This window comes from Mytilus galloprovincialis, chromosome 3 (assembly GCF_965363235.1).
Source record: "Mytilus galloprovincialis chromosome 3, xbMytGall1.hap1.1, whole genome shotgun sequence".
NCBI classification, from domain to species: domain Eukaryota; kingdom Metazoa; phylum Mollusca; class Bivalvia; order Mytilida; family Mytilidae; genus Mytilus; species Mytilus galloprovincialis.
The window spans coordinates 89,577,159-89,590,719 of NC_134840.1; the positions used below are offsets into that span (position 1 = coordinate 89,577,159).

A 13,561-nucleotide genomic window follows, 5' to 3' on the forward strand; every position below is an offset into this window, starting at 1 on the left:
CAAATTGTGACTTGGATGGAGAGTTTTCTCATTAGCACTCATACCACATCTTCTTTTTTTTATTACCTTGCAAAATTAACCTTGTTCACTGACTCATTAAATGAGGTTGAGGTAAAGTGAAAACTGTTTGACAGGCATGAGGTTCTCTAAGGTATGCACACCAAATATAGTTATCCTATTACCTCTAATAAAAGAGGAAATGACATACCAAATATCTTTTTTTTAAGTGTCACTGATGTTATAAAGATAGATGTTTTAAAATAATTCATAATGGTATTTTTTTCTCTCATTTGCTTTCCCCCGACAAATGAGACTGTAAAAATCAAGGCCCCCTTAGTTGCTTCCCTGGGCAACTAAGGGTTGATGTATAAGGTGATTGTTAAACAAATTGTTTAAAATTTAATAAACAAAAAAGAAAAAAAAAGTACTCACTGAACCTTAAAAATGAGTTCAAGGACATTGGATAAATGTTAGACAGAAAGTTCATAATATAAGGCACTATATACAAAGTATGATGAATCCAGATCTTCTTCCATTTAAATATTATATTAAGCTTTTAAGAAGTTTTTTTCAACACAGCTGAGTGGTTTAACCAAGGATGCAAAGTGATTGTAAGTGTGTGTATTTTGAAAATTTAAATTATCTTTTCTTCTGTACTCACATGCAGAGCGACCACCAGGCATTAAGCCACCTTGAGTAACAGTTATTCCACCTGAGGGAATATGATGTCTATCCTGTTGTCTCCTTCCAGATAGAATTTCTGGTTTATCATTAAATTCAACTGAACTTCTCTTCTGATCATTTATCACAGCTGAATCTTGCATGCTTAAATCTGAAAAACATCGATCATTCAACAAATATTTTATCAAAGTATTGAAATATTTAATGGGACTTAAATTGAAGGTTGACTATTCTAATGATAGCTAGTCTCAGTGCAAGTGCATGGTGGACACTCTTCTGTAACAATAAATTGGATTTGAGTAGGCATTCATTCATATTTTTCCGTGTTTGTTGCAAAACATTCTTGAGATACCGGGTATTCTTCCTCATGCGTTAACACAAATTTTAGGTATTCTTGATTTGTTATTCATATATACATTTTTCATTACAAAACATTTTGATATCATTTATCTATGTTGTTTAAAAAAAATATTTTCATGAATATTTATTGATGAAATTAATAACTAACAATCAATAAAGAATGTTATTTTGCTCTTGATAATATCCACATAATTGTACAAAATACATTCGATTATCAGTCAAGAATGCAAGTCACATGGGTAGAAATGTCTGTGGCAACATAACATTGGAATGCCCTCACAGACATCTGCTGTAAAAATAAGACAAATCAGCTGAGTGATTATGCATCATCCTATGACAAAAATCATTGTAAAATGATAATCCAAACAGATGCTCAATTTCCCCTTCAAATAGTTAAATTAAATAGTTGAATGTTAAATTCCAGGAGGTTCAAAGTTGCCATTTAATTTATTTCATTTGATCGTTGACATTATTAGTCCTTGGTTGTTACTAAAGTCTAGTTTTTAGTTGTCAGTCATCATTTTTGTTTAACTGCACGACTTGTAAATTACAAACTAATTTTGATAGCGATTTGACTTCGCTATGAAGTCAGTTGGCAGGCTTGATTTGGCGATTTTCCAAATTCTTTGTCGAATTAAATTGTCATTTCTCCAGCAAGATTATGGCCTGAGACTACTACCCTAAAGTTTCAGGTGTGAAGCTTCTGTAAGGGAATTTGATGATATATTGATTGACTTAAAAATGGTAGAAATGACAGCAATAAGCCTAGTTGACTGATTCATATTGAGGTTGATGGTAAGGTTGACGATAGCTCTGACTAATGAAAAGTAATAGACCAATTCAGTAGAGATGCTTTATAGCCTATAGGTGTTTTCCCTAAACATGTTTAGCATGAATAGACGCCATGCCATATTTAAAAGACGCCATGCCGTTTTTATGTCTTTTATTCCGGTAAAATTGTTACCTGATTGTTTAATCTCTAATTAACTGACAATGGGATAAAGTTAAATACCTTGCCTTTAGCAGTTTTATCACCTATGTTAATGATTGTTTACTGCTAGTTAGGGGATTTAATATAATTAAACAAATAATAGATATTTAATACATGTACAATAATTTTTAAATGAGTTTTAAATTATACTGTAGTTGTCTTTTTGCTTATTTTCCATACACTATAGGTGCCCTTCTTATAAATGTTTACGATTTTTTCAAGTTACCATGCCCATTTTGTGTGTTAGGGGAAACACAACTTTAGGTATACATTACTATTTAGGTTGGTGCAGAAATCATTTTTGAGGATAACAAGCATGTTCAATAAAATTTAATCGGTATGGAAGTTGAATTTCTGAATATCACTATAAAACTTCATCTAAAAATACTTCAACTAAGGTCTAAAGGATGGTATAAACCTTATTGTAATTGTTGATAGCTGGTGTTTGTTCAATTGTACAATTTAACCCTTGTTGTGCAGGGGCCTTAATATTACTGCCATACTTAAATCACCGTTATTTGGCATCAATCAGGCGCGTAGCTCCCTATACGCCAACACGCAGTTGCGTGCACATCAATTCGGCAGGCAAATATAAATACCGTAAATGGAAAAATAAAAATTTATAAATTAAATGTTTAAAGGAAACACATATATGTAATCACTTTTTTAAATGATGTAATGTCATTAAATAGCTGCATTTGGTTTCAAAACTAAAGTTTTATTGGAGATGAAAAGACTAACAGTAACTTGCATCTATTACAAGATTTAAATTTGTTATACTCTAGTAGTTTCAGGGCACATTTGGACTGCGATGTACCAATTGACATTAAATTTATCAGTACCCTTCGATATCGTTGAAAGTATGCCGAGGCGATGTGTTCGACAGACTACCAGAGCAAATCCCCCCAGCAAACACGCTAAAACAGTATTGGAAAGTCTCATTATGTTTTGCGTTCATAGACCACATGATAATAGAACTGGAGTCGCCTCTGATATCATCAGGAAATATGGCTTCTATGCGCATTATCTGCTCCCTCATGTTGTTGGTAATACAACAAACGAACTAATCTCTGAATTGTTTGAGACATACGAAACTGGCGGCGGCCTGGCATATAATTTGTCAAATTCAATCGGGAGGTCGCTCTAAGGCTAACATTGTCCATGTGATATTTTAAAATTGTTTGCATAAATATTGAACGACAAAATTTCTTCCTATGACGTATAAATTTTCTGACGTCACACGTGAAGCAAGGAATGTGTTTTTAATTTGATAGATACTTTTGTGTTCTTTAAAATTGTTTCTTTTAAAATTGTAACATGATGATGATTGCAGTACCCATATTTTATTTATTATGTCTGTTTAGTTCACGCATCATTGTAAATATAACGGAATTTGATGAAACTGTTGTACAAAGTGAGAGGTTTAGCGCTATAAAACCAGGTTTAATCAACATCTGAAAATGCCTGTACCAAGTCAGGAATATGACAGTTAATGTGTTTTGTCATTTGATCTTGTCATGTCATTAGGGACTTTCCGATTTGAATTTCCTCTGAGTTCAGTATTTTTGTGATTTTACTTTTTATCTGATGAGCTATGCAATGTGACGAGGCATAATAATTTTGTTTCTCTCCATGTTACCTTGATTTAAGAATCCATTACTATGGTAAATGTCATGTGACTTCTCCTTTGTGGGTGAATAACCATTTCTTTTTAAAATCTGAGTTGGAGATCTATTGCCATCTCTATTCTTTTCTCCTTTCTCGAGAGACTGGTTTTTCTGATCTAAATCAAAAGTGGATATTCTAGAATGTTGATCATTGTATATTGGTGATATATTGAATTGATCTCTAGATAGCTGGTCACCGCTCTGCCCTACCATTGTTACTTCTCCAATACTTTTTCCTGATTGATTTAACACCTGGTGAACATGGTCAGCAGGCATTGCAAATTGACCTTGAAGTGGTGTTTTTTGAAGGCTTGCTATGAAATTAAGCAATGGATCCTTTTCTGGTGAAAGGTCTGTACGATACTGGAATTCTCCTTCGCTGAATGGTTCCATGGATTCATCCTGAGGTGTACAAAAGTAGCTAGATGTTAACACAACAAACAAAATGACTTTACATTAGAATATTTATATATTAAGTAATCTCTAACTAGAGGCTCTAAAGAGCCTGTGTCGCTCACCTTGGTCTTGTGCATATTAAACAATGGACATGGATAAATTCATGACATAATTGTGTTTTGGTGAAAGTGATGTGTTTGTAGATCTTACTTTACTGAACATTCTTGTTGCTACAATTATCTCTATCTATAATGAACTTGGCCCAGTAATTACAGTGGAAAATATTTTCTAAAAATTAACAAAAATTTATGAAAAATGTTAAAAATTAACTATAAAGGGCAATAACTCCTTAAGGGGTCAAATGACTATTTTGGTCATGTTAACTTATTTGTAAATCTTACTTTGCTGAACATTATTGCTGTTTACAGTTTATCTCTATCTATAATAATATTCAAGATAATAACCAAAAACAGCAAAATTTCCTTAAAATTACCAATTCAGGGGCAGCAACCCAACAACAGGTTGTCCGATTCATCTGAAAATTTCAGGGCAGATAGATTTTGACCTGATAAACACTCTTACCACATGTCAGATTTGCTCTAAATGCTTTGGTTTTTGAGTTATAAGCCAAAAACTGCATTTTACCCCTATGTTCTATTTTTAGCCATGGCGGCCATCTTGGTTGGTTGGCCGGGTCACGCCACACATTTTTTAGACTAGATACCCCAATGATGATTGTGGCAAAGTTTGGTTTAATTTGGCCCAGTAGTTTCAGAGGAGAAGATTTTTGTAAAAGTTAACGACGACGGACGACGATGGACGACGACGACGGATGCCAAGTGATGGGAAAAGCTCACTTGGCCGGGCCAGGTGAGCTAAAAATGATAGAAATAAGGCATAGCAAGAATGTGTCCATAGTAAATGGATGCCCCTCTCGCACTATCACATTTTATGTTCAGTGGACCCTGTGAAATTAGTTAAAAAAGCGATACAAAGTGATCCTTCATTCTGTCAGCATCATCGGTGGTGTCCACAAATATTCACCCTGTGATTAAAGGTTTTGAAATTTTAATAATTTTCTTGAACCTAAATTTCTTCCAAACTTGGACAGAAGCTTGTTTATGTTCATAAGATAGTATACACCTATTGACTGGGTGTGAGGGTAATAGCAAGTTTGTTGTCCCTGAGATACCAACTATTGCTAGAGGCGAAGCCGAGGACAATAGTTGATATGCGAAGGGACAACAAACTTGCTATTACCCGCACAACCAGTCACATACCTGTCAACTGACCCGTATTCTGCGGGTGTGACCCGAGATTTTCACAATTCTGAGGGATCACCCGGAACACCCGTCGGGTCATTCAATAACCCGGGAATTCCGAAAATGACCCGTTTTCACCCGTATTTCTTAGCCTTGAGATTGATTTCATAAGTAATATTCCTTTGAAATACCGGCAAATTCGTAATTGTTCCATGAATAGAAAGTTCATCTAGCTGTGTAAACTGTCAAATGAAGTGACCCATTAAGTGCATGGCTTCACTTAACAGCTTTGGTGTCAAACACACTGTTAATTAACACCAATTACCTTAGCTTTAGGTCGTAAATAAATTGCACTGTTGTTTTACAAACATATTTCTACTAGAGTTACTTCCCCTTATTTGTCACCATTCAAAATTATTCCTTATATTTCCGTTTTTTTTTGGGGGGGAAAAGATTAAATCTAAAAAAAATGAAATTCAAATACATATTGAAATATAACTTTTCATTATTTTTATACCTTTATACAATTTGAAAAAAAAAAAGTTGAAAATTATTTTGTACATCTATATACTTCCTTTAACTGTATTACTATATTTTATTATAGTATAATTTAAAAGAAAAAGTTGGATTGTTATGAATGATTTGGATGATGTGTTTGAAGACTGAATAGCTGGTCTGAATCAGCATAAAATTTCTCATCAAAAACTATATCCTGATGTTTGAGGGTAAAATAATGAACACAAGACTGTGTTACACAAATTTATAAAAAATCTTTCAAAGTGCAATGAAAAAATAATTAATAAGATTTAAAACTACTTAACCAAGTGAACATGCATTGATGTTTTGGTAACTTTGATTTAAATTATAAGAAAAAAGTACCATAAATACTGAAATTCAGCTCGATAAAGTTTGTACGCGTTATGACCTGAGATTTGATTCTTCAATGCAGGTCATGACCTGCATTTTCATCGTCACAGGTTGACAGGTATGCAGTCATTAGGTGCTTTATTATACTGAACAAATCAACTTTATAAAAAGTTCACATAAATCATCTGAAAGAAAAGGAAAATGTCACATAAACATTCACATGATGAACTATATTTTTTTTTTTATAGTTTTGGATATACTTATAAATATTTCATTTACTGTAATCAAGAGTCAAGACTAGGAAAAACTCCCATGCATAAAATAAATTCTACTAGACTAGCTAAAGTACTGTACACAGACCCATATAATACAATTTACTATATTTAGATCTATTAAAAATTAGTCGCGAAGATTTTCTTATTCTTTTTTTTTATTGCTTCTGGTAAGTGATATATTAATTTTAAACTAAAACAGACACAAACAGATTTAAAAAAATTACGATATCATATTGATGTTGCCAAGCGCAAAAATTCAAGTGAAAAAGTTTGTGACGTCATTACTGTTCAATGAAAATATTAACCGGGTAATAGTCTTTGAAACTATAGAATGGCAAATAGTCTGTGGAATGAAATAGCACAATTATTTCATTACTTTTTGTATAGAAAAAACATTCTGAGGTATAATAATATCCAGAAGCAAATTTTGTAAAAATCAAATTCAAGTTATATCCGGCATTTATTTGCCAATTTGGCTATGTATTGGATTGCAGTAAATATACAAAAGATAAACATATAATAACATAAAACGTTTTCCCTAAATTGATCATGACATTTAAACAAAAAATTAATTGTAAATGTTATTTACTACTAGTTCTGTGGTGTCTTTTAGTGTATCTGCTATACTGCAGTCTCCCCTGTTTTTTGATGACTTTGCAATTCTTTGTCTCAAATCTGAAACATAAATATGGGAGGCTTTATAGGTTGCACTTTGTAAATATAGCTGCTTCACAAACCATGCCTCTTTTTAGCACAGTGAAAGTGAAAATCGTCAATATAGACCTCCATTTTGTCATCAGTATCAACATATTAAAATTTGAAAAGCTTAGGTTGAATGGTTCAAGGGTAAATGCAACAACATGAATGAACACACCATTTTTTTATCTTTAAAGAACCATAACTCCTGAACGGTAAAAGTCAAAATCAACATTATTGAACTTGACCTCCATTTTGTCATCAGTAACAACATATTAAAATTTGGGAAGCTTTGGTTGAGCTGTACAGTTCTCATGTGTAAATGCACGGACACGACTGTAAACGCCATTTTTCAATCTTTCAAGAACCATAACTCCTGAACGGTAAAAGTCAAAATCGTCATTATTGAACTTGACCTTCATTTTGTTGTTTAAAATTTTAAAAGCTTTGGTTGAACAGTTTAGGAGTAAATGCATGGACAAAATCAATAACCAACATTGTTGTCACAAAAATCCGGTTAAAAATGTAAACTTATAGCTAATCTTTTATATAAACTAATTTTATTGACTGAAGAAGACACATAAGTGTTTAAAAAATGTCAAAAATCTTTTCATCAGATGTATTTCAGATAAATTTTAGTCCAAAAAAGCCCTTACCAGATCCTCTCCTTTGTATAATCTGTCATGCTAATCACTATTTAGATTTCTATTTATCTATCATGATTCTAGCATGGTTTTCAAAGACAAGGGACAAAAATGCAAGACTTGGTTAAACTCATTATTATAGGCCAATAACTACTATAAACCAACATTTTCAGCATTATAGATATATCTATACCAGGTCCAGTTGAAGCTAGAAATCATGAAAAATCGAAAATTCTGATTTTTTTGGCAAATGTCATTCATACCCTCATCAGTTTTACTCCTATCTTAGCTTTTTTGTTGGATCTAATGTTTTCACTAGGGTCAACTATACATGAAGACAACAGTGGGATACATGATGATCATACATCTATCCAAATCCCTTTGTCTTCCTGGTCAAGAAATAGGACAAAAGTTTGTCAAATTGATGATTCTTGCACCAATGATCAACTGCCCAAACACCCTGCCAATGATCCACTTAAATTGAATCAGCAGCAGGGTAAATCTCATTTGCATGTAATTTACATATCTTTGAAAATACACAAAACATGCAAAATTTAGACATTTTCTGAAAACAATTCAGAATGGTAAGGGTAACAAAGCCAAAAAGAACCAGATGCTCCACAGGGCGCAGCTTTATATGACCGCAGAGCTCGAACCCTGAACAGTTGGGGCAAGTATGGACACAACATTCAAGCTTGATACAGCTCTGAATTTGGATTGTGATTAAATAGTTGACACAACATAGGTTTCTGACACAGAATGAACGCGGTCTAAGAACTTAAACTTAAAAACTTAAAAATTTTAAATTGGACATTTAAAATTGAGAATGGAAATGGGGAATGTGTCAAAAAGACAACAACCCGACCATAGAAAAAACAACAGCAGAAGGTCACTAACAGGTCTTCAATGTAGCGAGACATTCCCGCACCCGGAGGCGTCCTTCAGCTGGCCCCTAAACAAATATATACTAGTTCAGTGATAATGAACGCCATACTAATTTCCGAATTGTACACAAGAAACTAAAATTAACAAAATACAAGACTAACAAAGGCCAGAGGCTCCCGACTTGGGACAGGCGCAAAAATGCGGCGGGGTTATGAGATCTCAACCCTCCCCCTATACCTCTAGCCAATGTAAAAAAGTAAATGCATAACAATACGCACATTTAAAATTCAATTCAAGAGAAGTCCGAGTCTGATGTTAGAAGATGTAACCAAAGAAAATAAACAAAATGACAATAATACATAAATAACAACAGACTACTAGCAGTTAACTCACATGCCAGCTCCAGACTTCAATAAACTGATTAAAAGATTATGATTTCATCATATAAATATCAGGCACAATTCTTCCCGTTAGCGGTTTAGTATCATACCATCATAACATATATGAGAAGAACATAACCCGTGTCATGCCAACAACTGGTTTTTTAATAAATGTGTTTAGTTCCGATGCAAAGACCCTATAAGTGAACCAATATTAACGCCAAAATAAGCAATCTTTAGTGACCTGACAACAGTATCGTAACTATATCCCTTCTTGATAAGTCTATTTAAAGGTTTTGTTAGTTTCTGAGGTGAATACTGACATTTTTGTGCTTCATAAAGAATATTTCCATAAAAAATTGGATGTGAAATATCTGAACGTATAAGAAGTCTGCATGTTGAGTTATATTTACAAATGATGTCCTTATACCGATGATAAAATTTAGTAAATGTTTTGACTAGTTTGTGATATCGAAAACCCTGGTGTAATAATTTTTCAGTAATACATAAATTTCTCTCGTTAAAATCTAAAACATTGTTACATACACGAGCGAATCGTACAAGTTGAGATATATAAACACCGTAAGATGGTGACGATAGAATGTCACCATCTAAAAATGGATAATTAACGATAGGAAATGAAAAATCATCTCTTTTATCATAAATTTTAGTATTAAGCTTTCCGTTAGAGATATAGATATCAAGATCGAGGAAAGGGCAGTGGTCATTGTTAGTATTAGCTTTATTTAAAGTAAGTTCAACAGGATAAATTTCTTTAGTATACATACTAGTCGTCATTATCGAGAGCCAAAATGTCATCCAAATATCTAAAAGTATTATTAAATTTGTTTATGAGATGTTGTTTCGATGGGTCTTTGCTGAGTTTTGTCATAAATTGTAACTCATAGCAATACAAAAACAGGTCCGCAATAAGTGGAGCACAGTTAGTCCCCATTGGAATTCCAATAACCTGACGATATACGGAATCTCCAAAGCGAACAGAAATGTTATCTAGTAAAAATTCAAGGGCATATATAGTATCAAAGCATGTCCAATTGACATAGTTTTTTTGTTTATTGCTACTAAAAAATGACCTTAAAGAGTTTGAACATATATATTCACATTCTGACTTTTTAAATGCCCATTTAATTAGGTGGGTGAACTTTTTCTTAATGAGAATGTGAGGCAATGTGGTATACAGGGTCGAAAAATCAAAACTTTGAACAGATTCAAAATCACCAATATAGGCATGCAATTTATCAAGTACTTCCAACGAGTTCTTGACACTCCAAAAGTAATTAATTCCTCTATTTTCGAAAGGCCTTATTTGAACAATTTATTATCAGGTTTTTGATTGTACCAAAGTGTACTGGTAAGAAGAATAGACAATTTAGAAGTGGAACAATGGCTTGAAGACGAAATAAATCTATAATTGTAAGGTGTTTTGTGTAGCTTCGGAAGCCAATACATAGTAGGGACTTTCATTGTATTTGGTTCTGCTTGTAAAGCGGTAGCTAAAAGTTTATGTTTGTTACAGATGTGGATTTCTGAAAATGGAGTCAGTTGGAATGTTGGTGAATTGGTAATTTCTTTTTTCAGAACCTCAATGTAAAATTTAAGTTTACCTATTATGGTCCAATATCCAAAATATAAATACATGGTTAGATTCAGCATATCAAAGAACCCCAAGAATTCAATTTTTGATGAAATGAAATAAAGTTTAATTTTGGACCCTTTGGATTCGAGCGTCACTGATGAGTCTTTTGTAGACAAAATGCGCGTCTGGAGTATATACTAAATTTAGTCCTGGTATCTATGACAACCACTGGGTCGATGCCACTGCTGGTGGAGATTTATTTCCCCGAGGGTATCACAAGCCCAGTAGTCAGCACTTTTTGTGCTGACATGAATTGTCATTGATATGGTTATATTTATAAATTTACTGTTTACAAATTTTAGAATTTTTTGAAATACTAAGGCTTTTCTACCTCAGGCATAGATTACCTTAGCTGTATTTGGCAAAACTTTTAGGAATTTTAGTTCTCAATGCTCTTCAACTTCGTAATTTATTTGGCCTTTTTAACTTTTTTGGATTCGAGCGTCACTGATGAGTCTTTTGTAGACGAAACGCGCGTCTGGGGCAGAGATGGGTCCGATTACTTTCAATGTAATTGATTAAATTACAATTACTTTGTCATTTGTACGATTAAATTAAATTAATGATTACATCATTTCTGAAAGTATCTGATTAAATTAATGATTACATTGGCAAAGTAATCATGATTACTTCTGATTACAATGAATTTAAAAACAAAACATTTTGAATGATGTGAATGAATAAACGTTCAATATAACTATAGCATTTTTGAGAAAGTATTTTATTTGGTTCAATTATAAAATGATAACTTCAAATTTAACTTCATCTATTTAAATAAACACCAAATTTAACTACATATATATATATACATTACACTTTATCACCAATGATCCTGAATTATTTTGAATATTTATATAATTATTTTGAATTATATAAATTTAATAAAGATCTATCATAAGAGTTTTTTGTTTGTCTTCTGACCTCTTTCATAATTTATATGTATTCCAAGTTGCAGTTTATGGAAGTTTAAATATGGATGAAATAAAGTTACTGGTTAAAACTATGTTTTAATAGAAATGTTTAACCAAATTGTAAACAATATGCAAGTACTAAAAATCATTGCATTTTACATGTCCAGTCCAATTTTTTAAAATTCTAAACAACATATTTGTCCAACTTTTAATTTAGTTTGTGCTAATTAGATAAATTTTCATGTCTGATTTATCTTTTATCATATATATTTTCCTACAGCTATACTCAATTGGTAATTGCAATAAAAACAAACCTTAATTAGTCTCCTTCCTGTCAATTCAAAGTTGACAAAAATCACAAAAATTAACAAAAGATTAAAATTCAGGGTTAAAGAAAAGTATTACTTGAATATATAACAGTTATTATCAAATATTAATATGAAGATCATTATAAAACGATGAATATACATGCATGTACAATATCTTTTACCAAGATAAAAGGTATATAATTGTATTATATGTCTCTGCTTAGGCTAATGATGACTTTTCAATACTGTAACAGTTTATTTTTTACTGAGGTAGACATGCTTAAAGTAACTAAACCATTTTAGTATGTTAAAAATTTATCAAATATGAATAACAAAGAGGTTCATTTAATGACCAAAAACACAATTTTAGATTTTTTTCCCCATTGTAATCAGAATGTAATCAAAAAGTAATCATAATTACAGTTTTTTTTTAAAAGAAATTGATTAAATTAAATTACATGTAATCAGATTTTTGGCTGATTAATGATTACACTGATTACTTGAAAAATTGTAATCAATTACAGCTGATTAACGATTACAATTACAATTACCCCAACTCTGGCGTATATACTAAATTTAGTCCTGGTATCTATGATGAGTTTATTATTAGAACTCAATGTGGACCAATTTGATAACCCGGCCCAAATATCAAAAATCTAAATACAAGGTTAGATTCAGCATATATCAAAGAACCCCATATATTCAATTTTTGTTGAAATCAAACAAAGTTTAATTTTGGTACCCGATTTGGACCAACTTGAAAACTGGGCCTATAAGCAAAAATCTTAATACATGTTTAGATTCAGCATATCAAAGAACCCCAAGGATTCAATTTTTGTTGAAATCAGACAAAGTTTAATTTTGGACCCCGATTTGGACCAACTTGAAAACTGGGCCCATAATTAAAAATCTAAGTACATGTTTAAATTCAGCATATCAAAGAACCCCAAGAATTCAATGTTTGTTTAAATCAAACTAAGTTTAATTTTGGACCCTTTGGACCTTAATGTAGACCAATTTGAAAACAGGACCAAAAATTAAGAATCTACATACAGGGTTAGATTTGGCATATTAAAGAACCCCAATTATTCAATTTTTGATGAAATCAAACAAAGTTTAATTTTGGACCCTTTGAGACCCTAATTCCTAAACTGTTGGGACCAAAACTCCCAAAATCAATCCCAACCTTCCTTTTAAGGTCATAAACCTTGTGTTTAAATTTCATAGATTTCTATTTACTTATACTAAAGTTATTGTGCGAAAAACCAAGAAAAATGCTTATTTGAGCCCCTTTTTGGCCCCTTTTTCCTAAACTGTTGGGACCAAAACTCTTTAAATCAATCCCAACCTTCCTTTTATGGTCATAAACCTTGTGTTTAAATTTCATAGATTTCTATTCACTTAAACTTAAGTTATAGTGCGAAAACCAATGTGTCTTCGGACGACGCCGCCGACGCCAAGGTCATACCAATATACGACTGCAAAAATTTTGCGGTCGTATAAAAAGTTGTTTAAAGATTGAGGCTAAGTTTTAACTATTTTTAGAGTGAATTTTGTTATTCAAGGTTTTTCTTTATGTGT

General features: G+C 32.2%; 1 protein-coding gene across 2 annotated transcripts in view; it reads right to left on the minus strand.

Moving 5' to 3' along the window:
• LOC143069316 (protein TALPID3-like) overlaps nucleotides 1–13,561 on the minus strand; it is a 183,191-nt gene that overhangs the window by 25,453 nt on the left and 144,177 nt on the right. For both annotated transcript variants that reach the window (XM_076243883.1, XM_076243884.1), the window contains 3 exons: nucleotides 7,089–7,174; nucleotides 3,672–4,101; nucleotides 662–832 (listed from right to left, as the gene is read on the minus strand). In XM_076243883.1, coding sequence (XP_076099998.1) covers nucleotides 662–832; nucleotides 3,672–4,101; nucleotides 7,089–7,174 — 687 coding nt within the window. The remainder of the gene's footprint in view (nucleotides 1–661; nucleotides 833–3,671; nucleotides 4,102–7,088; nucleotides 7,175–13,561) is intronic.